Source organism: Strix aluco, chromosome 4, assembly GCF_031877795.1.
Source record: "Strix aluco isolate bStrAlu1 chromosome 4, bStrAlu1.hap1, whole genome shotgun sequence".
Classification (NCBI taxonomy): Eukaryota; Metazoa; Chordata; class Aves; order Strigiformes; family Strigidae; genus Strix; species Strix aluco.
Window position 1 is genome coordinate 59,263,536 of NC_133934.1, and position 27,987 is coordinate 59,291,522.

Genomic DNA, 27,987 nt, shown 5'->3' on the forward strand with positions numbered 1-27,987 from the left:
GACCTGTTTGCATGCATCTGTCAGATACTAATTCTAAGCCCTGAGTCAATCAAATTTCCCAATCACTCTCTTCTTTATTAGCCAAACTGTAAATGCCTTAAGGCATTTGAAATCTGCACAGTTCAGTAAAGAAAAGCCTGGGAAAACAATACTCATAAAAATTAACAGAAGTGCATCCTTGTAGGTGTATAAAAAACTGTTTTTATTGTGTTGGGGGTAGGGTTATTTATATTGTAAATAGAAGTGTCCATTCTAAATTAAAATGTTGGCAAGCAGTTCTGTTTTCTGAGTCATATCATCTTTTTCCTGCATGCTACAACCTGCCCAGTGCTTTCACTTTGAAAAGCTCTGTAAGAGAAAACCAAGAGTTGGCTGTCACTTTGGTTAACCTGTAAGTGCATTCATTTGACTTTGTATCCTTATCTCTCTCCTGTTATCTCATTTCAGCTGAAATTTAAACAAACTTTTTCTTGGCTGGCAATTCGAAGAATTAGTGTTATTCCTAGAGATGAGTTTGAGCAGTTTTTTTGAGAGAGATACAAAAGCATCTGCTTGCATCAAGATACGCTCTTTCTAAGACCTTTGTAGGAAAAGATGCAGCAAGCCCATTTTCTTATCTGGTGAGATATACTATAAGCATATTTTTGAAAGCAAAGTCATTCTTGTTACCCTTAAAGTAAAATTTTGCAATATTTCCCAGGTCAGGATGCCTGTCCCAGAAGCACAGTTCAAGAGCAAAGATCCATACTGTGGGACAAATTAAAAATTCTGTCTGTGATGACAAATTAATCTTTTGACCGAGATTACGGTTGGGGAACAGATGGTGCAGCTCTCAAATGTAGGCTTGCTTTTGCTTTTGATAAAGCACAAACACATTTTCATGCTATAACCCCGCCCCTCAAAGTCTTGCCCCTCTTTGATTTGCAAACTTCCTTCTAGGTGTTGCATCCCATCTTCCATGGGAAGAACAGCAACTTTCAGACTAGACTTTATTGAAACTAGATGAAGATGTGATATTTCCAATACTGTAAAACTTTAGACTCAGAGAAGATTTTAGATCTGCTTCTCTTTGTAGGAAGGGAAGGAAAAGAAGGTTTGATAAAATAATAAGACACAATTCTTGGTGTTCCTCTTAACAATGCACTTGGCCTGCATAATTGTCTTGTTTTTAGGCCTGTCCTTACGCTTACTTGGAAGACTGCTTTCTTTGAAAAGTAGGGATTATCTGTACCTTCAGAGTAGACCCCAAAAAACAATGCAGGCAGATGTCAGCTGGTGTCATCCTTGTCTCCTCAGCACTTCCCCGTGTTGCTTCTTTGCAGTGAGGGGTCAATGTTACCGAAATCATGTTTTTGGATAGAGGAGGGTGAGGCATAATTTCAGCCTGTTTTAAACGTCAGTGTTTTCAGCATCTGTTTATACGGCTTGTAAAACCAATACGGATGTAAATCCAGGTGCCTTTCTAGATATGGAGAGCTCTGCATTCTCAGCTGCCCAGTGGAGTCAGATGACCTTGGTGACATACAAGGTGAGAAAAGGGACTTTGCCCCCTGTGATCATCCATGACTTGTAGGGGCTGTGTAATGGCATCTCTCCCCTACCTGCAGTGCTGAGTGGAGTGGGGAGGTGTGTAGAGAGGAAGAGTTTGGGCAGGGAGTGTGTGAGAGAGCATAAAGGATAGTGAGCAGAAATCAAGTGGAAGATGTGACAATGTGCACTTGCTCAGTGGAGGCTGGGTGGAAGGTCTCCCTGGCAAAGCCCTGCTGCAGTGGTGGATTGACCAGCTGGGCCTTCATAAAAGAGATTCTTGGTGGCCTGTTGCCTCAATGTGCTTCTCATCACAGCTGTCACTTTGGTCATTGGTAGTGTTTGTCTGGCTGCTTAAATCTGGTGCCAACTATTCTTGGAACCTGAGCAGAGGCAGGAAATGAAAGATCATCAGGGACGATAAAGGCACAAAGAACAACAGACACATGAAACCAAACTTTTGATTGCTTGCGCTCTTTTTTTTTTTTTTTTTACAGTGCTGTAAGGCAAGTGAGTTTTAAAGGAAAGCCACATGAATGCTGTATTACTCTTGCTACTTTAAGATCACTGGAACATGAATACTCATGTTGAAACTGCTGCTTTGCTGGAAGAGACATCTTGGTTACTTTTTTAAACTTTGATTTTTACTGACGAGGGGGTTAAAAATACTGTGAATTTTGAATAATCTACAAGGTTGAAATATAAATGTTGCAGTGCAGTTCTTGTAGTGCCCTATGGGAGAAGGTATTCATCACATGGTCCATATTGAGTCAGGAAACCTGTGTCTCAGGAAGATAAGAAAATCTGCTTTTTTTTTTTTTTTTTTTCCTCTAGGAAAGAGAAATATATCCTGAATGCTCCCAAGTGTCAGAATTATCTTCCCTCTCTGAAACTAGGTATAGGGGTATTATGGCAGAATGAGTGATGTGTCTGCTGCAGGGGTTTTCTTTGTTTAATTTAAGTTGGCCTTCCAGAAGATGTTGGTAAATCTGAGCGATGTGCCTTGAAGCTGCTGTTTGTATTGAGGCTGTTGTTGTACGGTATCTAAATCACTTCTAGGACCAGTGGAGAAACAATGAAAATCCTTTCAGTGTAAGCAAAGACAAGTTATTGAAAAGTTAATGAGAGAGAAGGTGTTTATGTAGCTTAATTGGGCACTTGTAAGATGATTGTAGGCGGTTGTTAGGGCTCCTTATGTCTTATTTTCCTGCTCATGTGGGATTGCTTATAAAAACAGCACAGAAATTTTAACAGCAGATATCTCCAAAATGGCCTTTGTAACTCATTTTAAAAAGGGAAATACCTTATGTGTAGTTATTGTAAACTTGGTCTGAATACTGATTCATTTTTGGTGATCTTGGTTGTGAAAGATCTGCAAAGTCAGTAGACTGTGACAGCAGCTGCTTTTTTTCCTCCTTTTCCTTGGTTTTAAACCTTTCTGAAATTGCAGGTTGTTGCTCCATAATTAATTAATTGCTCAGTTTGTTTCCCTTGGAGAATCAGACAAGAGCCGACATCATTCATATGTAGAGAACTTCTAGGTGTGTTTATTAGAGATAGAAATATAAGTCAATATGGAAAATATAAATAACTATTTATAGTACGTGCCCTCATTTTCCTCCTGCCCCAGGCAAGCAAGCAGCATCTAGAGAGGTGACTTGTCTTGCCCTCTCCTTCACAGGCTGGGCAAGATCAGCATGAATGATATATACTGGGGATATTGGCTCATTTAGTGGCACTTAGAGAGGCCCCAAAATTAATTTTTGGGCATTGCAACTACTAGTTTCCCCCATGATTTTTCTCCCTTCTGTTCCCTTCACCCACCTTCTCCAGCAGCTGTGTGGAGGGAGCTGTACCAGGTGTTGGACTCCAGGAGATAACTGAGCTCTTCTCTTCTGCTGAGGGAAAGACTGTAATGCTATATTACTATTGAAAAGCACACTGCAAGATACATTTTAATTAGAGTGTGTTTTACTGCAGCGTAATTAAGGGTAAAAAGCTTACGCTTCATGGAGTAGGGCATTTTATTATCGTGCTTTTCTATTTCAGATTCTTACCATTGCCTTAGAGAGAAGTAAATGAGAATATGGGTGACCATAGCATTCACAGTAACAGTCTGCAGTAATAATTTGTTGTGAAGGCTGCTTATGAGTTTGGCTTGAGGCTTTCTCAACAGCATCTCATGCTAGAGGAATACAATACTTCAGTTGTAATATTGCATGGCACTTCAAGAAGGGGGGAGACAGAGTTTTTGTTTGGGATGAATAGCTTTCTACAAATAAATGCAAATTAAGGGGGAATCAGATGTTGAAGGATCATTACATTATTTTTGCTGTTGAAATAACAAACCAAAACTACCAGGTCTTCTGAGATGTATATAAGCAAAACCAAAACAGTTTCAAATATGTGATTGTTGGCTAGATTCAGATTTTTTGCAACATTTTGATATGGCAAGTCAAAATGAAATAAATCAACTAAGTGTCAAAGACAATAATTCTGTGCTCTCAGCCTCCTAATGACATCTTTTTGTAGAATTCCTTTTTCAAGGTCACATTTTCATGAGAAAAATATTTTTATTTCTTGCTGTCTTCCTTTCCACCCACATTACAATTTTCCACAGAACAGAAGTTACGGTTTCTGATGAGGTTTCTATTTGCATATGCAGTGCTGAGGAAGATCAGAGGCTTTCATGTCACCTCATATACTGATGATGATACAAATTTCTTACACATAACTGATTACACATAAATTTGAACTTAAGTTTGCAGGGGTGGTCACTCAACATTGTAAGAGATTGCTTATTTGGAACAGCTAACTGCTGTCCAGAAAGTGCAATGTAGGTAGGTTCAGTTGTTTGCCATTCTCAGAAGTGAAAAATGCAGTCTTGCTATTCCTGTCTCTCCCACTCATGTCTGGCTGCTTAGTTTTCCAGCTCAGTTATGCTGCTACATTAGTCCCTAAAGCTGTGCTGTGAACCAGATTGAAATTTCCACACTGACTTGTAACAGTGGCAACTTCTCTGCTATTAGAGATTGGAGGAAGTACTTCTTTAAACTGGATATATATTTTCTGTTTTACACCAACTGATATTTTTTAATGGAATATATTGGATTATTTTTATCATAATTAACACTGTGCCTTAAATTCTCATGAGTTTTCACTTCCAGAGTCCACGTCTTGAAATGAGTCAAGAGATACAGTGCTCTGCAGCTGATGTTGCTCCCAGGTGTTTTGCATTAGGAAGCAAATACAGCTGAGGGAGAAAGGGTGTTTCACCGCTAAATGCTGTTCGCAAGCCTTTGGCCCGATTCCCAAACATAGTTGTGATTGCATTAGAGGTGTTTTGGCTGGATGTGCTGCCATGTGTGTTCAAATTGCAGAAAGATGTAGAATAGCTTTCTTTAGCTTTTGTGTGGTTAGATGAATTAGCCAAGAGGTACATGGACTGGAATATAAAAGAGTTAGTAGTACGCTGTCCTCAAAGTCATGATGCAGTTAATTCAGATTAGATACCTCCTATGCTGGCTCTCACTGATGCTACTGTGAGGGCAGTCTTGTTGGTTTGGTCCCGTAGTTCAAGTCTTCCTTTTAGCTGCGGTGGTTGTTGGCTTCCTTTGTTTTCCAGTGGTGGGGTAGGGATCATTCCAAGCACCTCGAAAGGGGCATGGTGATTTGTCTGTAGGGCTCAAGCTAATGGTTTAATAACTTCACTGAAACTGGAGATTTAAATCTGGAAACATAAGGAGAAAGTTAACTCAGCCCTTAATGCTTCCCAATTAATCAACTTAGAACTTGTATAGAAAGAGTTATTTGGAACTCAGTTCAACTCCATGGCTCAGTGGCTTTTGTTTTTCTTATACTTCACATACTCTTTGCAGGTGATTTTAATGTGTAGACTTCATTAGCAGGCAATCTAAAAAAGAAAAAAAAAGCTTGAGTATATAGAAGTTCTTTCAATGGATCATGAATGGTAATGTCAAAGTCTAAAGAATAATAGAATGAAATACCTTAAAGATCTTATTTCAATAAATGTAATTTAATATAATAAATATTTTAACTTAATATATTTAATATATTGAGATATTTTAATATGCATTAATTGTTGAATGCATTGTTTCTTCCATAACTAAAGTAGATACCTAAATTCACAACAAAAGAAATTAAGTAACCTTCAAATACGGGCTGGATGCAGTTCAGTGCTTGGGGCATGTTAGATGATAGATACCTAGATATTGATTCCAAAGTTACATACCAAGTGTCTGTAAAAAATCAGTTTCTTAAATGTATCCCTCTGAAGAAACAACACAGTTGTTACATTTGAAGCTATTGAGTATTAGAATGAACTGTTCTAAATGGTGTGTTTCAGGGTCTTTTGTGGAAAAACAGATCACGTGATAAATGTGTCGGTACTGCTAGGCTGTGTGTTACTAAATGTTTTGTGGGCATAGATGTCCCCTGTAGATAGGTGAGAACTGATGAGCTGGGCTGTGTCCTGCTCTGCCTCAGGGAAAGTCTCTTGCTCTACTGGAGAAACAGTCAAGTTACTGCACATGTCCTATCTCTGGGTGGCTGTTGGGCATTCCTGAGTTCTTAGTGTCTACCTTTTTTTAAACAATACTTTTATGTTTAAGGTATTTTGCTCTTTAGCCTAGGTTTCTGACTGCCTTTGATGCCTGAAGATTACAATATACAAATTTCTCAGTGTTGGAAAGTCCCAGAATTATTTATTTTCTGTAACTCGTGAAAAGTGCTTGTTCCAGGTAGAAAGCTAAGGCAAGGTCAGCATCCTTGAAACACAGAAATTCATTTTACATATGAATTCTTTACTTAACCTAATAACATATTCCTATCCAAACAGTCAAATTTGTGGTTCTTTAAAAACAAATAAATCACATGCATGCGGTGAGCAGTGCTTGGCATACTGAATGGGCAGAGGCCTCTTGTGTCTGTAGCTTTCCTTTCCTGCCTTGTCAAAGAAGATTAGCTTGCAGACTCTGAAATGTTTTGGCCTTCAGAAAGATGAGCTATAAAGCTCACCAGAGGGACAATCAATCCTTGTCATGTCTCCCCACATCATTTTCCACTTCCCCCAACTACCATATTTCAAACCCAAGGCCTTGGTCCAGCCCACGCACAATTTTTGTAACCAGCTTAGTCAGGGTTGTGATTTCCCTTTGTACTTCTGCCTGTTACACTTAGTTTATAGTAGTAATGCCTGCTTTGTAGGAGTCACTGCAATAAAATTGTTCCTCTCCTTGTGTGGCTGGACTGTTTTAAGTACATGGGTCTAATCAGAGCAGTTTGTCTTCTTGGTTTTGACATGGCTGTGTTGAAGTGTGTTGATGATTCTCACCAATGTCTCTGAAAGGGCTGGGCTTGGGAGTGCAACCATGTAGGTTCAAAAATCTGCTGTCATCCCTGTCCCAGGACATAGGGGATACTTACTGCATCTGGGTGTGCCTCCTTCAATGTGATACCACACGCTGGTGGTGCTGTTAGTTGCAACAGCGTCTCAGCTGGGGTTGAAACAGCCATTCCTATTTAAAAAATAAAAAATCTTCCATACTTTGGCAAGTTGTATTGTTGTTATTGTCTATTAAAACCTTGAAGGTCAACAGTTAACTTTTGGTGTATGGTTTATAATTGTGAAGCAAAGGGGAGTGACCTCAGTCACTTATATTTTATTTGAGATTATTAAGAGTGCCATTCTGCTTATGATTCAGCAGTAAAGGACTTAACTGAAACCATGCCCACTGTTTTAAGTTACGCTGCAGACTCTAGACTGCTGCACACATCAGCCTTCAGGCACCACAATACAGAGATTTTTCAAGTGACTTTTTTGTGGGAGAGGAGAAGGCTTGAGGACTTATTCTAAGAGTCACATGAAGCACTTCAGAAACACTGCAATTTTTTTTTCCTTTCTTTCCTTCCCCTTTCCCTTTTTCTTCAAGTTATTTAAACCACACTAGGCAATACGTTTAACTATGGGAAATACCTTCATACCTTTGGTAACATTTGTCCTTTCTATAAGCATGGTTCTGTCTTTTACACAGAAGTTGCTAAGCAAGGGTTTTTTCTTCAGATGGACACCTCTGCTGTCAGATGATGCAGAAGCAGATCACTGCGACAGGCTGGGTACTGCCGTTGACCAGATAAATCTTGCATCCTAATTCTAAAGCAAGCTCCCTGTGTTCGTGCTGCAGGTGTGGCTGTGGAGGCACGCCGGAGCTTGGAGGGACCGGGAAGGGGCACCTTACAGCACGCTGGTGCCATCTGACGGTAAGTTTTCTCAGCAGGTTTTCCCCCTTCCCATCGATGTCAACAAGCTTTTCATATTTTGTGGGAGTAGGGTGAGATGATGTTAGTTGCATGTGGTTTATATATGCATACCCCAGAAACAGAAGTACTACATTAATTAAAGACATCTGGAATGATTTATGTGGTTTTCTTTATTCATCCTGGTTTTTAAAAACAGCTTTTAAATTAAACTGCAACTTATGATATGACTTTTTCACTTCATTTTCTTTCCCCCCCCTCCAGAAGTAACTATTAATTACAGACATGGTCTTCCTGTGATAACTCTTACACTGCCCACAAGAAGCGAACGCTGTCAGTTTACTGTTAAGCCAGTGGTGACCACTGTAGGGGCATTCCTGCAGGATGTGCAGAGAGAAGATAAAGGAATTGAGAGGGTGGAAGTCTTTGCAACAGGTATCTTACATTTCTGTCATTTCTCAAAACCAATACATTCCTTTTCAAGTGGACTGTACTTCTCTCCTGAAGCACAAGTTCAGTCCTCCATCAGGTTTAACATTGTTGCTGTTGGGGTGGCTCTTGAATGCTTCTGGGGTTTACCGGTGTTTCAGATTTAATATCTCAGTCCTCTTGGAAAGTTTTTGATTAAAAATTCAGAATTGGGCATATTACTGTAACCTTCCTTATGGATAGACACAGTAGTGTCCTATGTTTCTCAGGTAGCTTCTCTTTGTAATGCTGTCTTTAATTTTAAAGTGTCTCTCTTCTGGTTTCTGTGATATCTTTTTCTTTCCTTGTCTCCATGATCATTCTTAAAGACAATCAGTTGGGCTCTTGAATGTGATGTCTGCCAGTTATTCAGTGCTACCTGGAGCAGGAAGAATCTGTTTGCCTTACCATGAACTTGAACTCATATAGAATATTTGCTAAGAGCTAGGCAACCACATAATGTGTGCAATGATAAAGGGCAGCTTATTGAGACTTTGGGGAGGTTTCATTCATCAGCTGGAGTACAGTACTTTGGGGCCCTTGGGTTGAAAGGAAACAGCTGTACTCATATGTTAGCACTGATGTGGTCTTTCATCCTTGTAGCATACTGTTTATCCCATTGTCGAAGTCTTCAGGTAATTTTCTCAAGCTCTGCTCAGTGTTTTCATGTGTTTTGTCTCTTTGGTCTGCCTGTTGATAAAAGCTAACATTGAGTTACTTAAACTGCTTTTCCATTTTGTTTCCAAGACAACTTGGTTTGTATTTTGACAGGGCTTTGTAGTTTTTCCACAGCAATTCAGAAAAGTCTTGCAACCCCTGTCCTCATTCTAGAGAAGGGCTCAATCTCAAAAGTAGAACTGAGATGTAGCTTTCTTGTTTGAATCTGGTAGAATAGGTACGTGAATTTGGCTACCTAAAAAGATCTATTTCTTCCTTTTCCCTCTCATCCCCTAAAAAGAAAGAAAGGAAGAAAGAAAGAAAGGCAGGAAGGCAGGCAGGCAGGCTGGCTACATCCCTATAGAAAGATTTATTTTCCATCAGGTGAACAGAAGAAAGGATGGGGTTAAGGAGAGTTGGTCCAAAGTTTCACAGATGGGTGCATTCATAATGTTCCCTTTCTTCCTGGTTGATACTGCAGAGGGCTGCAGGGACTTTTAAATGAACTGAAAATAGATTGATGCACCTAGAAGATCAGGAAGCCACAGATCTAGGAGAAGCTGCTTTAGTTGCCTTTGAGAGCACAGTTAGTAAAACAGGAAAATACCCCACAGAGCAATATATTTATGCCCTCTAGTGCAGTGGAGATATGATCTGTGTGGATCCCAGTGTATGCATGAGGTTTGTGTACACAGGAACTTTGGTGTTTTGGGGTTGTTTTTTTTTTTCAATGTTGTCTGCTAGGCAGCAAAGGCAGAAAATTCTCTTGTATCTTCAGAAGCCAATGTAACAAATGGTCATTGTCAGCAGCTGGTCTTCCCCTTAACATGAAAGTTTTCACTAAAAAGGGATTTCTTACTGGGGTGAGGCAGGACTAGCCAAGAACATGCACTGGCAAACAGTTAACCTCCAAGTACTGCTATACTGCAGAGACATCCGTGACAGAAGTATTTGTGATTCTGAATCGCATTCTTTTGTGGTATGTCAGCAAAAGCTAACTACTCATTCTGCTTCAGTGCAAACATCAGTCAATTGTGAAGCATAAGATAATTTCTGTAAGAAACCCTCAAGTCTGGCATTTTTGGCATGGATGGACAACAGGTTCCAAAGTGGAAAGGAATTTGGGCCATTTCACCTTGTCACATCTGTTTAAGTCCACCCCAACTTTGGGATAGAAACGTTGTCTGCTTTGATTAAAACAATGACTGTTAAACAGTTCTCTGCTCTGTATTTTTCAAGTGCCGGGCAATTGTAATGATAGAGAACAGCTTAGATGTTTAATTTATTAGGAAACTGATACTGTAAAGAGAAACTATTGGTCAAGTACTGAGAGTTGAATTTAAACATTTATTATTAAAGAAAAATTATGAAGCCTTGATTTAGTGCAGACACTTCGTCTGTGTCGTTTAGCCATTAAATGAAACCCAACCTTAATTGAAAGTATTATTGCTGTGTATGATGACTCACTTTCATTTTCTGTGGATTTGATTTTGGTCCTGCAAAACTTCTGTAGAAAAAAATGTCCCTTTGTCCACATTTGAGCACTGGTGCTTAGGTATAGGAAGGAAAGTAGCCTTGTGCTGAAAGCCTGTGGGGTATTTTCTAAAATAAAACACCTCCCTTCCACCCACACTTTTCTGCTTTTCAGTTAATAAAAGGTTGGACAGGTTAATAAATTGGTGTTGTATCACATCCAGAACAAAGAGCCTGTCTGGCACTTATTTTGAAAAGCATTTTTTGCTTAAATGCCACTTTATAAATGTCACCTTAATAATTACATGCAAATGAGCTTTGATGTTCTATTATGCTGTAAAAAAAAAAAAAAAAAAAAAAAAAAAAGAGTGGATGGGCACATAAAAATTTCAGATTTTGGATTGAAAGTGATAGCCTTCCAGGCTTGCTTTGCTACCCACATAGAGTGGGTCGGGGAGCCAGCTGGTGTGTTAGCTCACAGAGTGCAGTAGTCTCAGCCTCAGCAGATGGGGCCTGAGGACAGAGCTCCAGTGAATAAATAATTGTAGGTGTGGGGTTGTCTACGGTACCTTTCTGTAGTGAGCACATGGGGACAGATGGAGGAGCTGGGGCAGTAGCACTGTGACAAATATTTAGATATAAAGATCTTTGTATTTTGTAGCCTAATCATTATTCATCTAAGTAGTAAAGCTGCTGTTTTCTGCCACTGCCCACCCCTTGACAGAGGCAGGGGAAGATGCCCTTTTTATGTAGAGGAAGTGAAGACCAGATCACACAGGTACTGTGGGGCAGCTGCTCTGTGGCTTTTGAACCCCCAGTGCCACAGCAATGTGTCCAGCAGCAGTGGTGTGTGTGGCTCTGGGGATTCTTGGGCCATCTGAACTCCCTGGGTGTCTGGTTTTACTGGGTGGCTCTGGAATCTGCTGGACTTGGGCCAGTGAGAGCTCCGGGGATCCACTGTTACACGTTGTTGCTGATGACTCTGGGAGCTCCTTTTTGGTGTCGTCAGCTCCCTGAGGGACGTTGATGTGTTCCTTTGCCTCCTAGCTGTGGTGAGGTGTGGTGGACAGTGAAATGAGAAGATGTAAAAGCCAGCAGGCAGGAAGAGTAGTAATATACTAAAGAAAATAGGTTATTTATAAACTTCAGGCCCCTTTAAACAGGGGAAACAAAAAGCAGAAATGGGATAAACCAGATCTTTTACATTTCAGCAGAGGTTTTAGATTACATCTGCCCTTGTGTATTGAATGTAAAATAGGAAGGAATCCATTTCTCCTTTGGATGCAGCTATTTTTCGTGTTATCAAGAAATCAGAAATGTTGCCAGAGTACTACTCTTGCAAATCTGCTGTGTTGAGAATGCCCTGGGAAGGGCTGCAGTGTGTCCGTGCTGCTGGATGAGAGACTTTTCATATACTGAAGTTGTGGTCCATCTACCAGTGGCACATCTCTTCTAAGCCCTAGGCAGACACAAATACTGCCTTCTGGGTGAAAGGCAAAGAAAAATAGTAGAGAGGGAATGAAGGAACAAATATAAAAGCAGGATAAAATCTTCAACAACCAGCTTTCCTGATTGCGTGTCACAGTCTCCCCCTTGTCTCTGATTTTAAGTCATTGAAATCTTACATAGTTATGTGAGTGTCTTTTTTTTCTCATCCTGTTCTCAGTGTTGCTGATGAGGTAGCATTCATATAAATTTTCACACAGAAAAGTAGGAAAAAGTTCTCCAGAACTTTTTTAGACTAATGCTTCTGTGGCTCCTGGTCTGTCTTGTACTGGACAGTCTAGCTATCTACTTCTTAACTCCCAGTGACAACTGATAGCAAAACAGAGTGATTTCAAGAACCATTAATAAAAATCTGAACACCACTACTGACAAGAATTGCTCTTTTTGACTAGAAGAGACTGTTTAAGGAAAGACATAAATCTATAACTCAAGATGAGGTCTTTGAAGGTCTTTTAATTTCCCAAACCCCTTTGTCCTAGTGAAGATGCAAACTTGTGTGTGAATGGAGAAACAAAAATGCAGATCTTTATGTTATGATTTCTTGCTGTTTTATGCAAAGCTTCTTTTTCTTCCGTCCTGCCCTTCCCAATGGGTTGATTCTAGTCATAATCATAACGCAAGAAAATGCAGGTCTGCTCACAGTAGTGACAAGTTTGAACGACACTGCTAGAGAAAGCATTCAGGCACACACTCTGTGTTGATGTGTTCCTCCTTACTGTTTAGTATCAGTTACCAGATTTATTAAAAGTATAGTTCCCTTCCAACCATTATTAATAAAGAACTCTAGCACTTTTCCAAAGGGATAGCAGCTAATGTTTAAGGTTCCCTATGATAAATTATTTAGAACTTGAATCTTTCTTCTGCAGATGGTAGCAAGGTCTCTGATGCAACCTTGGTGGAGGTTTTACTGATGAATGACTTTAAACTTGTTATCAACAACACAGCATACAGTGTGTCACCTCCTGTAAAAGGTAAGAGCAATGCTTAATAACTCTTATTATCTCACTTCATCTAGTGGAAGGCATGGGAAGTCTCAGAAAACTGGAAGCTGTCTGGTGAAAGGAATTTCTCTTTGTTTTTTTTTTTACCGTTGGATGGTCCTGCTTTTTGGGGGTTGGAGGTGGGGAGAGAATGAAGAAGGGTGGGTGCTTGAAATGTTTTATGACAAACATTTTCTTTTCAGATAAACTGAGTAGTGAGCATGCTACTGAAATGGAAGATATCAAATCCTTGGTTCACAGGCTGTTTGTGGCTCTACATTTAGAAGATCACCAGGTCAGGAAAGAGAGAGAATTGCTACAGAAACTGGACCATCTGAAAGAAGAGCTGTTGCCTCTTGAACAGGTTGGAAAGTTGTTTTTTTTTTTTTAAATTTAGAAGCATTTCCTTTCATCAAGAGTAAGTCCTGTGATAGAAGAAAATCAGCATGAATGGTTAGGGTGTGTCTGTTTTGTTTGTTATGTAAAAGAGAGTAAATTCAAATTATTTTCAATTCAGTTGTTTTCCCTCCCACTATGCACATTCCCTAGGTAAAAACCACAACACCTGGAGAAAGCTGTCATGAACAAGCCTCAGCATGGCTAGTATTGGAATTGAAAGTCCACTTAGTCACCTGTTGCTGTATGAGTTCTGAATACCCGTTCCAGAAGACACAATAGTGAGGTAGAAATCATCTGTGGCTTAGGCTAGGGTTTCCTATTTCACCAAGGCAGCAAGGCAAATTGTTTGGATTAATGGTTGCCAGAATCCAAGAAGGGAAGGTATGAATGTTGATCTAGGGCAGGCTAAGCAAACCCAGCATGAGAGGAGGACACCAGAAAGCCTGACAAAATGGACAAACTTTTCCTTGGCTTCAGACTTGCTTTGTGAGGACCAGCCTCAGCATTAACCAGAGCTGCCTTGAATGGTAAATGGAAATCCAGTAGACATAAACTCCTAGTAGTGGGAAGGGAGATTAAAAGCAGCATTTCTTGGTGCACAATAACCGGGAGATCTGGTTGCCCTTGGATTTCAGTCCTTTTCTTTATCAGCAGGGTAAGTTGGTAAGAGGAGTTAGTAAAAGGATCTAGCCCAGCAAGAGAAAGCATAGTTGAGGGTCTGCTCATCAGAGGAGCACTCATGTTTACTTGAACAGGTTTCTATATTTCTTTCCCTTAGATGAAAGCCAGAATCATGGACAGTGCAGAGGTAAAGACCTCCAGGCTTCTGTGGGTTGGCTTAGCTTTGATGTCAACGCAAGGGGGAGCGTTGGCGTGGCTCACATGGTGGGTCTATTCTTGGGACATCATGGAGCCAGTCACGTACTTCATCACTTACGGGAGTGCCATGGCTTTCTATGCCTACTTTGTTCTTACTAAACAGGTAAGTTCTCATTTTGTAAATGTCTGGAGTATTGTAAAGGAGGAAAACTGACTCTGAAAATCGCAATGTTTGGGTTCTGAGGAAAATATAATTCAATAAGTAGTTTTGCCATCAGGCAGGGACTTGTTTGATCCCTAATGGGACTGGATAGAAATGTTATATTATGCAGAATCAAGCCAGGTACTGTTATACATGAACTGCAGACCAGCTACTGAGCATAACTACTGTCTGTAAGATTTCATAACCTAGGCAATGAAAAGTGATGAAAGAAGTCTGCCCATTTATTTTAAAGTTTTGTAGATCACTTCGAGTAGTAAACGTCACCTTGCTCATTGCTGTAAAGGGTCGTACTGCTGTGCCAGTTTGTGAACCCTGCCTTACTGAAGCAAATCATTGAACAGTAGCTTGCATTTGCTGGAGTTTATGTATAAATGGTGCAGGGTACCAAAGCGTTTGGAACTCTGGCAGTTACATTATTGAAATATACCTAATTTAGTGCCTGAAAAAATTATATTGCTTTGTTCCTCATAATCTGACTGCTTTTCCTTGATGTTGAATGAGTGGAAGTAAATCTAGGACAGCTGAAATAGAGCAGGAAACAGGCGTTGTTTAGAAGAAAAAAAAAGTTTGCTGAGCAACAAAAAAACAGATCTTAACTGAGCTGCACATACAGTTGTCCAGAAATCATGTAAGACTTCGAGAAATGTTTCTTTTTCCTGTTTTAGCTCTGTAGTTTACTCCCAAAGAGACCATCTTGATGTTGAACTTTCTGTGATGCAAAACTCTTTTGTTATGGAGGTATGTGGAAGAGTAACCAACACTTCCTTCCACAATACCAGTGGATCTATAAACCTCATGAAAAGTCAGGTTCCTTTAGTGAAAATGGGAGATGTGTCTGTTTTTATGAAGAGCTGGCTCTGAATGCAAGTTTTATTCCTTCTCAGTGATTTTTAAGAAGGGCAAAGGCATCCCTACTTTTTGTATATGAGTAGATAAAGAGATTACTACTTGGCTTTTTGGAACAGCTGCTGGCACCATTGCTTGAGGCTTTTAAATAAGTCTTAGAGAAATAGTAGCTGAGCTTTCTCTGACTCCTTGGAGGTAGTGTCCATTGACTCAGGTGGGTCCAGTCATGAAGATCACACTATGTCTTTATTATAATTGAAAATTCCTTTAGATGCAATAGAAGTTTCCTACCAGGTGTCTAAAAGGCCCTTATAAGCGTATAACTTCCTATGTAGCCTCAACAGAACATATGTGTGTGTTGAACTTGATGAATCTTCCTGAAACAGGCTGAATTTCTATTGAAAACTCAGTTGTACAGATAATCTTCTGGCCTCTACCCAGTTTTCTTGCTAACCCCAAATACGTGCCCTGCTTTCTTCACCAGGACTACATTTATCCTGATGCTAAAGACAGGCAGTTTCTCCACTACTTCTATCGGAAATCCAAAACCCAGCATTTTAATGTGGAACGATACAACAAGCTCAAAGAAGACCTAGCAGAGGTATTTAAATACAGTTCTTAAATAATGTGGTAGCATCTGGCTTAAGACTTTTTCAGTAAACTCTCAACTAACAGAAAGTTGACCTCAGGGTTTGCTACTTAACATTCAAAACCGTGTATTGCTTATCCGCCAGTTTCAGCTGTTCAAATAACCATACAATGTTTTCCATTGATGTATAAACCACTTCAGTAAGTCGTCAGAATGAGAGACCTTCATGAATTTAATTTAAAACAAGTAAGTCAGTTTATCAGCCCTACACGTCCATTTTTTGCATACTCTAATATGTTGCATTCTTGGCCTTTTTCATAGAATAGCTGCATTGCTTTTGGAGACAGTGTGTTTGCTGCACTGCTGTGGTAACACAATCTCCTCCCTTCCTTGGAAGGTGGCTGTCTTGCAGAGTTTAGCATTTGACATCTTAATCCTATTCCTTAGGTAAAAGTCTTAAGATTTCCAGAACATGGGTGACTGGATGAAAAAGGTCATATTGTATGCCTAGGAGAAACTTTGTGGTCTTCATGAAAAAGTGTAGCAGATCTCTCACTACTCGATTCTTACTCCCCCATCCCATCTCACCCAGCCCTGTGTTCAATGCCTCATAGAAGAAAACTGAAATTAGCCCTGATTTTAGTTCAGGACCCAAGGTTCAGGTTATCATTTCATGAGCCACAATTGACATAAGGCTACAGTTTGATGCTTTTTCAGTAGCCTGTGAGTATGAATGTTGTAATTGTAATGTCAGGAAAATAATACCTTGGGGTGTGGGTGAGCAGGGCACATGCTTCTCTCTGGAGACTGGCTGAATGACCTGAGCAGGCCTGGAAATGTTTGGTGTCCTCCATTTGATTGGTCTGGTTTCTTGTGTAAGACCAATGTAAGACCTGAGAAAGGAAAACTACTGGGTGTGTGAAAGAGAAGGAGAAAAGGGAGGGCTGCAGAAGGATGAACTCTCACTCTTTCTTGCACTGGCAGGCAGAAGAATCCCTGAGGCGTCTGCGTCAACCTCTGCACCTGAGGCTTCCAATCCAGGAAATCAATGACAAGGACTGACTTTGGTTTTGTATATATTAGAATTGCCCTTTCAAAGCTGACACGAACATTTAGTTACTCTATAGAAACTGGATATTTTTGACCACTATCGTTTTGAAAGTTGCAGTAAATATCTATAAAAATTATTTGGTCACTTGACTGTTTGGTTTTGGTTTTTTTTAACCCTATGAAGGAGCTGCTGAAGCACAGTTCAAGGTATTTGTCAAATCCCATTAGTAAAATGGAGGCATTCTGCCTGCGAGTAAAACGGCAGGCATGTTTTATAGAACAAGGGCTGTCTTTTTAGTACCATTTAGTACTATAGCACAACAGTAGCTCATAGATTAACTTGCGCATTGAGAATTAAGGATTTTTTTCCTGAAATTACTGTTTCCTTTTCCCTAGCTCTATGCATTGACTCTGCTGGTGTAACACCACTGGTGGAGGTTAGACTTACATCACAAGTAAGCTTTTTTAGTAAATATTGCTGGAAAAGTAAGATATATCAAACTCATTTACTATAAAATCATTTATGTTTGTGTTGCATTTTATTGAAAGAATTTATCAAAACATTCAAACATACATGATTTATACAAAGCTTAAAAGTAAGCCACAGTAAGACTTAGTATCTGTGATTCAGAACATAGTATATGGAAAGATTTACCTAAAGCAGAAGGAGTAAAACAATTATTTTATACCCAGGAAAGTGGATTAAGACACTTCTGTCAGTCTGAGTTCTTCATTGTCCCCCAAAGTTAAGCATATGTACCAATAATGTAAAAAATAAATGTTTGCTTCTGCTGGAGTAGTAACAATCCCATCGTGAAATGTCCTGTGGTGACAAATGCGCTATTGCTTTTATGTACACAATGACAGAGTATGATGGCTGATCTCCCCTAGGGCCGAGGAGGGGAAGAGGCTGATCCAACACCGAGGCCTGAAGTATGAAGGTTTGCATATTTTGTATTTTGCAGAGCTGCCTAGAGATGTCCAGCAGTTGTGAGTCTACAACCTTGAAATGATTTGCTTTAGCTTTAGAGATGTGTACAAGGCGAGCCTACCCAAAGTCATGCTAAGCAAGCTGTACACGGTCTCGTTTCACCACTGCTTGCTTTTCTCCTAAGAATGCAAAGCACCAGCAAGCTGTAATTGTGCCCCAAACATAAATGATATGTAGCAGAAAGAAGCCCTTTATCTATATTAATGCTACAGTTGTACTCGAGGAATTAAGTTCCTTTTTAGTGTTGAGAGAAAATGTAAAAAATGTCTAAAAAGCTCAATAAATCCACAAAAATTGGAAGGTGGGTACTGCTGTCCACAGATAAAAGATGCCCTACAAACATATTCCACGTAAACTGTGCTCTTGGAGTAAAATAAGCCAATCTAATGCAACATTTGAAATATTTTGGAAATAGTAAAATGTGCCATAGTTAGATAGTAATCAAGCAAAAAACTTTTAAGAAAAAAAGTAATCCAGAGTATCAGTTTCAATAAAATCTGAGCACCTCTTAATAGTTTTGCACCAGTCAACTTTTCCCAAATTCCCTGAGATGAACAGAGCTGTAATACTAGCTTTAAAATTGCTTTAAGATTATGTATACAAACTATAACGTTTGATGCCAGTGGTTTTGCAAACAATCTTGTAGAATATTAGTCTCCTAAATTAAGATGGTGTGTTTTTCACTTCTGCAGTGAGTCCTAGTTAATGGTTGTCATTGTTAAGTAACAATCTACTTAGATTTTGGGTGAAAATACAATTTTTTAGTTAGCATTGAGGCAAAACAAGGAATCTGTTTTTTTCCTATAGCATTAATGTCTCTGCACATATCCACTTTGCGATGAGATACTTTCCTGTTAACGACAGTAAGAAGCTCTGTGAACTCCAAGGAAGAGCCATGCTTTCCAAGTGTCTCACACAAATCTTGAATGTACCAGGAGCCATTTACAGTTTCACGATGAGAAAAGTAACCTATTGTAGGACAGGAACATAAAATTATATCCAAATGTAAGTAGTGATGCCACTTGAAAAATATTCCTGAGAGTTACTGCTCGCTAGCTGCATCCGTAAGGGTGCATTACTAATGCGTGTAAATCTTACTTTGCCAATTACATTATTTCACTGGAAACTGTAGATGGGAAATGGCTTTGAGATCACTTACAGTGCTCAGCCAAGAGGAGCACGGTTCAGGAACTGGTAGCTTACAATTGTTTCTGCACATTACAAGAGAGTGGATGGGACTGAGGACAAGATACATGGAGGACTGGAGAGGACAGCCATATAGTGCAGGGAAATTTATAAGCCACCAGAATCCTACAGTCCTGGAAGAGGGGAATGCTTGCTGTCAGCAGCCAGCTCAGCAGCAAGATTGATGAGAATGTTTCTCCTTGGCAAATTAACTGCAACCTTGACAGTTTATTTTCACTTTTTCCTTAACATGTGAGGCTCTTTCCCAGACAAGATGTCACTTACCAGACATGTAAAACAGATGACCTGGAACAGTACTCATTCTTTTGACTGCGAAATGAGGAAGTGTTCAAGCTGTTACAGTGAAGTATCAGACATCACATGTAAAATATTAGAACTTACCTTGTGCCACAGAGTAGCACATGATAAAGTCTGCGCCAGCAGGCAGAGTATAGACACCAGCTGCATCCACTTCAGTCTCATTGACAATGGATTCATTGCTACTGTCTATTGAATCCTGAGCAATAACCGGATCATCATGTTTATCACCTCGACATGCCTGTTGGTGAGAAGTATTGTTATTCTTTCACTGCTGCCAAGCTCACCTATGTTGATATGATACTTCTGACACTACCAGGGGCGACTTCTGTTCAGTTAGGTGTTCCACGTTACCATGAGTCTGGATTCAAGACCCACTTACTTCTCTATCAGTTAAAACACTGGTGACAAAGTTCAGTAAAAGCTCTGAGATGATCACAGAATTGCTGAGATTGGAAGGGACCTCTTGAGATCACCTAGTCCAACACCCCTAGCTAGAGCAGGTTGTCCAGGACTTTGTCCAGTCAGCTTTCAAGTATCTTCATAGATGGAGACTTCACAATCTCTCCGGTGACCTCTTCCAGTGTTTGACCACCCTCACAGTAAAAAAGCGTTTTCCTGTGTTGAGATGGAATTTCACGTGTTTTAATTTGTGCCAGTTGCCTCTTGTCCCGTCACTGGACAGCACGGAAAAGAGCCTGGCTCCCTCTCAGGTGTTTACAGCATTGGTAAGATTCCCCTGAGCCATCTCCAAGCTGAACAGTCCCAGCTCTCTCAGCCTCTCCTCATATGAGAAATGGTCCAGTCCCTTACTCATCTTTGTGGCCCTTTGCAGGACTCACTCTACTAAGTCCGCATTTTTCTTGTACTGGGGAACCCAGAACTGGACACAGTACTACAAATGCAGCCTCACCAGTGCTGAGTAGAGAGGAAGAATCACCTCCCTCAGGCCTGTTGGCAAGGCAGTGTTGAATAAATGCTCTGAAGCACAGCTATCATCATATGCTGTTACACTTCCACGCTTAGTTCGGTTTCAAATGTGTTAGTTGAGGGAGTGTTTTTGTGAGAAGCCACTAAGTGAGCCCAGTATTGTCAGTGTTGCAAAAAGGCTATTCGTGAAGGTTAAGAAGGTAACAAAACATTCAAAAGATACAAAGTAAGTAAGGAGCATTACTTAAGAACTACCACTAAAGAAACATGAAAATTTTCTTTCATTTACAGTGATGAAGTTTCATTCTTGCCATTTCCTCTGATTTCCAAAGGTACATGCTGCCAGTAGTGCTGTAAAAGAACTCAGTTGATGAACTGAACTAAGTTAATTAGCTTTTTGATAAGTATATATTATGTTTCCAAGTATTACTTATAACTTAAAATGGAAATAGTAAATATTTTCCCATCTTTGGCAACTGGTGAAAAAAAAAAATCAAAGCTGAATGAGTCCTAATGAAAGATGAATTAACAATGTGCTGTGGCCTTGTGTCTAAGGAAGCTTTCATTTGGGGAAAAAAAAAAAAAGGTAATTCTTAGAATTACTCTATAAACTACTACAATTACAACCTGCTGAAGGCCAGGTTCTCCTGTGAGTTTGCTAACTGTAATCTGCATAAAGATGGGATAAAGCCCTGGGTAACCTGGTTTGACCCCATAACTGACTCTGCTTTGAAGAGGAGTCTGGACCAGAGACTTCCTGAGGTCCCTTCCAACTTACCTTGTGAACCAAGGAATGAAACAGGAGGTTACATATGGGCTTTACTTGACTGCTTAGCACAAACAGTATTTCTGAGACAATAAAGCCTTAAATTGATTCTTTAAATTCTACAGAGATACCAAGTATTCATCATGGACAGAAAAGAAACAAAACAAAACAAAAAAATCATCATCACCACCAAAACCCACCACAAAAAACAACTTCTATCAAGTAAAGGGACTTGCCGAGAAGGAAACGGGGAAGGAAAGGTTTGATTGCCTTCTACAGCCAAGCATAGGGCTGTGAGGTGTGAACAGTAGGAACTGAGCTGAGGCTGTACGCAACTTTCTCAAGAAAAAAAAAAGATACCGTCTTCTCTGCCATTAAATATACACTGACAGTCAATCTAACATGGGCTTAATTTGGGTTGCTCTTCATAAAATTACTTCTTAAATACAGCTAGTATCATACTATTAACACTTGTGTACATAAAGGGTTTTTTTAAAAGAGAACAATCCTTGTCTTAAATGCCTTTAAGGAATAGTTTTCCATGCCTTCTCTTTTTAAAGATGTGAATACTTTCCCTTGTGAAAACACTGTATTGGAAAAACTGACTTCTGTATTACAAAAAGACATAGGTCAGTGTTAACTCCACTGAATTCAGAAACAGACACCTTACCTGAATGATAAATATCTTCGGTTTTCCTACCAGACTCTGGCATTTGTCTCCTCTGAACATGTCTGTGATTGCCTCAATTTTGATTTGGGCATCATATGCATAAACATGATCATTCTCACCATGACTCAGGAACACACAAACAAAGCAGTCAGCGTTACTGTGGTCATCCTTAGAGGCTGAAATAGTCAAGTGGTGTTTAGATGACTGAACAGTGATCTTCAGGTTTAAAAAACATTGTAATTTGTATAATATAATTTAATCTCTGATCAGTCCTTTTTCAAATGAAGCCTGTTTTCAGAAAGTGTAATTTGAAGGTGCAACGATTCAACATGGCTGAAGGTAAGTGCCACTAAAAGTAAAAAGAATGTTAACTTCTCCCAGCTGCAGGTACTTTCTTTCAGCTCTTAGTGACTTCATTAGTTCTCTCCACAGAAGCTTCACTTGCACTGCAATAAAATAATCTGAAGTCTAACCCCTAAGTCCTTCTAATGTTAAACAACTTCCTTGTGCACAAAAATTATTTTAAGTTAGATGAACAGAGAGAACAGAAGAAAATAAATCTGGAAATTCTGCTACAAATAGTTAGGCATTACCAATATATAGACTCCTACCTTCATAAATTTTCTGCAGCACATCTTCTGCTTTCAGATCATCAAAATGTCTGACTTCAAATCCAAGGTCTGTCAAACTATTTTTAAAACACATCACTATTAGTAAAAATCTTGCTCAAATTATATGTCAGTTTCTACCAACTCAGTTGCTTTCCCTGTGAGAGAATGAATATTTGTGTTTATGCATTACTTATGAAAAAAACTACTAAAGCTTATTTTGAACTCAAACCGGTGTCAAGTGCAGGTGTAATACCCAAAGTTACTTGAAGGAGTTTGTCCTAAGAGAACTCTGGACTCACTGAAATCATAGGACTTGTGCCAGCAGTTTCTGTGACTTAAAGGAATGTGCCTTGAAGCTTTTTTATTATGGCTTTTTTTGCCAAGGTTGCATAAGTGCTTATGTCTGCAAAATCTTTTGCTCTGTACTTAAACTTACAGGAAACTGCTTATTTGACCATGATTTCTGAAGTTTAGCTTTTTAAGCTTCAGTAGAGAAACCAAGTTTCTTACCTGCGTTTCAGATTGTTTCTATCTGCAAGAGTCCCACGTCTGTCTGGAAGCCGTAAATGCCAAAAGAAGTGCTCATGATTGAAGATTAACGCAATTCCTCTTCTTTGATGGTTCATTTTGTATTGCATTGCAGGATCAAATGTTTGTCTGTTGCCAGAGATGGAAAACATTCTTCATAAATGAGTTAATGGCTAATTGAATTCCTTTCCTGTATTCCTGCTGGCTGAGATTTTTTTTAATTGGAGGATCTAATTTCAGAAGACAAGATCTCAAAATGTGCAGTATTTTAGGAAGAGCCTAAATCGCTAGGTCTTTTTGAAAAGCTTGGGAATGTTAAGCAATTCACTAAAAACAAGTGTTGGGTGCGTACTAGGCTCTATCAGGTAGGTTGAACAGTTTCTCTACCATGTGTTTTTATTTTCTCTTGTCAGGAGGCTGTCTCATTAGTAACACAGTAGGGCATGTAATAGTGCACTTTAGACTTGGCTCCAATTCTCTATGTTATGTATTTAGCTAAATATTGTTTTAACATAACTGGATAGTACATATGTACTTATTTGGAATTGTAGCTGTCTGAGATTTGCTTCAAGTTCTTCTAACTAAACTGAGTGCTGCATCATAAGCAATAGACTATAAACTGGTGATGAGGTGTTACGCATAGTGTATCTTGCAAAAGGTGAACAAATTTGTATTATTTACACTAAATAATAAAAACTGTGACAATACAATGGTTCATCTAAGATTTTAGTAACCAGCCAACAAAATCCTAAAGCTGAAGGACAGTGTTGTTCTGAAGGACCTACCTAATGACCTACCCAGCTTCTAAGTAGAGGACTTTAAACTATCGTGGCAACAAATGTATGGAGCACCTGTGTGTTTGGAGTAGCATTCAACAATTTTGTTTTATGAGCAAAACACAACATAGAAGTCTCTGATAGCATGCTATGGACCCAAAAGGTTGTTTCCAAGTGTTGGCATGGCTGTATTTTGAGAGACAAAGTAGATAATCTTACTGCTTTTGTAGACAGAGTTATCTGTGGAAAACAGAAACTAAAATGCTTCTGGCAATAGACAAGGCCAGTGTCATATGTGCACAGAATGACAGTCCAGGTCATGCTGCCCTAGGACTGGCTCTAGTCAGAGATGTCATTTTTGGCATGTTACTGTTTTTTTCCTGCTATGAAATGTTCAGTTTTGGTGCAATTGGTGGAAGAAGTTGATTAGAATATTTGCCTGCAGCCATTACTTTAAGATGGCAGTTTCATCAGCAAAATGCTTTTGTTTCACTGCAAAATGGCCAAAGTGATCCATAAACTGTTTCTGCTTCTCCACTTGATTATAAGCAGCCCCTTAATAAAACATCTTTTTGTAACATCTGCGTAAGAATTCGAACAGGGAACATGAATTCTGTATGTCTGTTCAAAGTCTGTACAATTGTTGGCTGGATAACCAATAAGAAAAGTTAAGTGGGGTGCTTCATCACACTTCCCCCAGTTTGAACACTTAACATGATAAAATGCAAAGATGATAAACTTCAGCCCTGCAATTATGAATTCTATTTCACCAGTACCAGAGTTTTTTTGGACTTTGGCAATTTATCTTCCTTAGGATTCGGCTAGAATCCCTAGTACTAGTAGGGATTTCGGACAGTTAGGTCCCTGGATCCTGTGAATGACCATTAAAAGATGGTTCCCTATATAGTTCTTCCTCTGCACAGCTATATTCACTGAGTGCATAAGGCAAAGGAATTTATCAGGCAGGTAGTTTACCTTTTCCAGGGCTAGATGATGTTGTAAAGTAGAATAGGAAAAACTAATGGAATCACTATCCCGTGGTCCCTTTACCTTCCTTCTAGAAGAATATATTCCTGTGCTACACTCTATCACTTAGTCTGCCCAATTGTTCCTTAGATTGTGATGGTATTTTTGCCGCAGTCTCTGCACGTTGCCTAACATAAAAGGAGTTCACTCCTAAAAAGTCCCTTCTGCATGCCTTCATGATAAGGGTGGCTCTACATCTGATGTAGCTAAAACTAGAAAAGTGTTCTGTAAGTGGGTGGAATCGAGTTGAATAATCCAGTCATATTCTTAACAAAAACCAGAAAAGCCTGCACTGCTCTCAGTGCCATGGGCCATCTCTCTGTCATTGCCATCAGAACTTTACCTTGTATCAAGTGCATCTACTTCTGTGATGTTCTGATTTCCATCTGTTAGAGAGATCAAAAAGTGATTTAGCCACTAAATCATTCATTAAAAAGAAAGAATTTGAACTTGTGCAACCAGCCTTAAAGTTCAGCTGTTAATATGAACCAAAAGCTCATTGACACATCAGGTAAGGAGGCATGCAGTTAAACAGATTCATTAGCATTTGTCTGCACCCACAGCTTTTGGAGGCTGTTCTTAAAGTTCTGACTCCCAACAGTCTGAATTTTAGGTGGTCGAGATGTGTATTTTGTATCTGTCTGTGTATCTGTATATAGACATATTCAGACATCATGATTTTCTATAACTAGCTGGCTGTATTTATTTAAACAGAGTCTCTAACTCAGTAGTTACGATTTTACATAGACTGATGTTTCTTTTATTTCAGGAATGTTGCTAATGTAAAGCTGAGCATTCTCTTTGAGGTTAGATAGTAACAGTATGCATAGCTAACAACAACTGAGAAGATGCAAGATTTATACCTTTTCTTTGCTAAACTATATAGACATAAGTATCTCCAGTAACAGAATGCACATAAAGGTAATATTGTGGGAACAACAGGGAACATGCATATCTTGGGAGTGTGCAGAACTAAAGACTTGCAAATGGCCAAAATATTTATTCCTTTCGCTTAAGCATCTCAATGGGCTATAAAATCATAGCTCCTGCTACTACTGGTGGAAACCAACTACCACATTATAAAAACTGAATACTATACTGTACCTGTAGTGGTTAATGTAGGTCTGCTGTCCAACTGGACACGCCCTGCAACTATAGGAGAAGACGGGTCACAACATACATGTATTTTACAAACTACTTGTATACACAATACTACTTTTCACCTGTTTTTCACATGTGATTAAAGCCTTTTGCAAACAAACTAACATAGCCATGTATTAATAGAGGAGAAAAGTTCATAAAGACATAATAAACTTGCAGAAATCCAGACTTGGGCTTCAGAAGCTTTTATGTTGAACACGTAGCACAAGAGAGTAGGGAGTGGCTCAGAGGAAGTCACATGCTTCTAAGTGTTACTATTTAGATGTAAACTTCCCACTGGCAAATATCCATCATGCTTTCAGGTGTTGAGTCTTACAATCACTAGTAACGTGAACACACACAAAAAGTTATTTCAGTTTGCTTGAAACGTTAATATGTTGGTCAGACTAATGAAGTGCTGAAAAATGAGTGTAGATAGAACATAGCAACACCACATGTGCCTGTGACTCTCGATAATAGGAAGCCAGGGATATTTAAAAGTGCATCTGTATGTTTAAATTTACACTGTATTTTTGCTTCTGTACCTGAGATATGGCTGATGCTTTTGCCTCAACTTAAAGCGGGGGGGGCGGGGGGGGGGGGGGGTAGGCAGGCAATCCACTCCCCAAAAAAACAACAGAACATAAAAATGTTACAGTCATCAAAACTTTTACAAAGAAAATGCTGTCATGTAGACACAGAACAGAACTCCTGGGCCAAAGGAAACTGGGGAAAGATGGTTTTCCTGTTCTTTTAATCCTGTTTAGTCAGTTCTCAGGCTTTAGGTTTTCATTGCCACTGTCATATTGCAGTTTCATTCAAATAAACACTACTTAAATTACTATGATTTATGAAAAACTTTCTGCTTGTCTTACACTGACTTGTTCTAAAAACAGATTGCTCTCAATGGGACTACTTACTTGTCCTAAATCTCGTGAAGATGAGATTGTTTTAAAGGAATCAAAAATCAGGTATGCACTGGGTTACACTAGGCTATGACAGCATCTTCCCTTGGATACGTTTTAATCTCAATAGGTCTACCATTTGGGCCACAGGACGTGGCATTTAGAAAATACCAGTAGCCAAATGGCACAAAAAAATGTGTATGCAAGCCTGACGGCATCTCGGGAACCAAACCCCCATAGTTTTGCTGCTCCTCACTTCTCTTGTCCTCCTGTTACACATCACCGTTCTTCCGGGGCACCTGAACTCCGGAACTCCGCCTACCCACGGTGTTTTCCCCGCTTTAGTTTTGCTCTGACAAAGCTGCCGGGCTGGCTCGGGGCGGCGGGGGCCGGGCTCTCCGCCGTTAAACCCCCCCTCCCGCAGCAGTGGCGGGACGGGACGGGGACTTTCAGGGGGTGCGGTGGCCCCTTGGCGCAAATCGACTTCCGCGATGGCTGCCGCCTCCGCCGCCGCGCCCTCCTTTCCCCCGCCGGCCACTTTTCCCGCTCCCCCTCCTCCTTCTCTTCCTCCTCCTCCTCCTCCTCGTCTGAGAGGAACCCAAGCCCGCGCTCTCCCCGAAGGCCGGCAGCGATCTGCGGGCAGCGCTCCCCCTGGGGCGGCCGCCGCTCCGCCGCAGGGGGTGGCCCCGCTCTTCCTCCGTGGGGAGCGATGGGCTCCGTGTCCGCCCCGGCCGCCACAAGGCCCGTCGAAGCCCCGGTCGCCAGGACCGCCGACACCGTTAACGGGGGACACGCGAGGCGAGGGCCGCGCCTACAACCGCGGCGGCGACCGCCATTGCCCGCCGCACACCCCCCCCGCCGCCCTCCCCCGGTCCCCCCCCGCCGCCCCGCTACCTGCCCGCCGCCGCCGCTCCGAGCCCGACATGACGGCGGACAAAGGAGGCCGCGCCGCGCCTTCCCGGGGCCGGCCCGCCTCCTGGGCCCGGCCCAGGCCCCCCCCTGGAGGGCAGGGCGTTCATCGCCCGTTCCTCCGGCGGCGGGTGCCGCCTCTGTGAGAAACGGGGCGGGAGCCGGCGGCAAGTGCTGCGGGGCCGCGAGGGTCCCGGCGGCCGGGCGGGGAGACCACCGCACCCTGCAGGTAAATCCGTAACGTGCGGCTTGGGGTGGCAGCTCCCCGCTCGGAAGGTTGCGAGGGCCGACGGCCGTAACAGGAAGATTTAAAGGGTGATGTGTTAAAGCGTCTCCTAAAGGGCCTCCTGTTACTTTTTAAGTTTGTGATGCCTTACCCCTGTGATGTGTACTTTAGTGACCGTGCTTCATCAACTGCA

At 40.6% G+C, this 27,987-nt stretch overlaps 2 protein-coding genes and 1 long non-coding RNA gene across 4 annotated transcripts in view; 2 read left to right on the plus strand and 1 right to left on the minus strand.

Moving 5' to 3' along the window:
- The window catches only part of MCUB (mitochondrial calcium uniporter dominant negative subunit beta), a 52,575-nt gene extending 35,612 nt beyond the window's left edge, over positions 1-16,963 (plus strand). For both annotated transcript variants that reach the window (XM_074823255.1, XM_074823256.1), the window contains exons 2-8: positions 7,731-7,806; positions 8,068-8,238; positions 12,774-12,878; positions 13,091-13,251; positions 14,065-14,268; positions 15,659-15,775; positions 16,748-16,963. In XM_074823255.1, the coding sequence (XP_074679356.1) occupies positions 7,731-7,806; positions 8,068-8,238; positions 12,774-12,878; positions 13,091-13,251; positions 14,065-14,268; positions 15,659-15,775; positions 16,748-16,825 (912 nt within the window). In that variant the 3' untranslated portion in view covers positions 16,826-16,963. The remainder of the gene's footprint in view (positions 1-7,730; positions 7,807-8,067; positions 8,239-12,773; positions 12,879-13,090; positions 13,252-14,064; positions 14,269-15,658; positions 15,776-16,747) is intronic.
- Positions 16,964-17,330: 367 nt separating this feature from the next.
- On the minus strand, positions 17,331-27,705 carry CASP6 (caspase 6). The gene is made up of 8 exons (XM_074823257.1): positions 27,554-27,705; positions 25,719-25,766; positions 24,958-25,000; positions 22,795-22,941; positions 22,285-22,361; positions 21,674-21,849; positions 19,392-19,548; positions 17,331-18,773 (listed from the first exon to the last, which is right to left on the minus strand). The coding sequence occupies exons 1-8, from the start codon at positions 27,582-27,584 to the stop codon at positions 18,535-18,537; spliced, it is 918 nt and encodes a 305-aa protein (XP_074679358.1). The 5' UTR covers positions 27,585-27,705; the 3' UTR covers positions 17,331-18,534.
- Positions 18,758-22,989, plus strand: LOC141923000 (uncharacterized). The gene is made up of 2 exons (XR_012623154.1): positions 18,758-18,809; positions 22,806-22,989. It is a non-coding gene; the product is annotated as an uncharacterized LOC141923000 (long non-coding RNA).
- Positions 27,706-27,987: the final 282 nt, after the last annotated feature.

Excerpts from the sequence above, each read along its gene's own strand:
- CASP6 (XM_074823257.1), bottom strand. The coding sequence starts at position 27,584 with ATGTCGGGCTCGGAGCGGCGGCGGCGGGCAG. Across the intron at positions 22,942-24,957 it reads GTAGATGCACTTGATACAAG|ACAAACATTTGATCCTGCAA; the intron begins GTAAAGTTCTGA and ends CTCTGGCAACAG. Across the intron at positions 19,549-21,673 it reads CGAAGATATTTATCATTCAG|GCATGTCGAGGTGATAAACA; the intron begins GTAAGGTGTCTG and ends TCTCACCAACAG.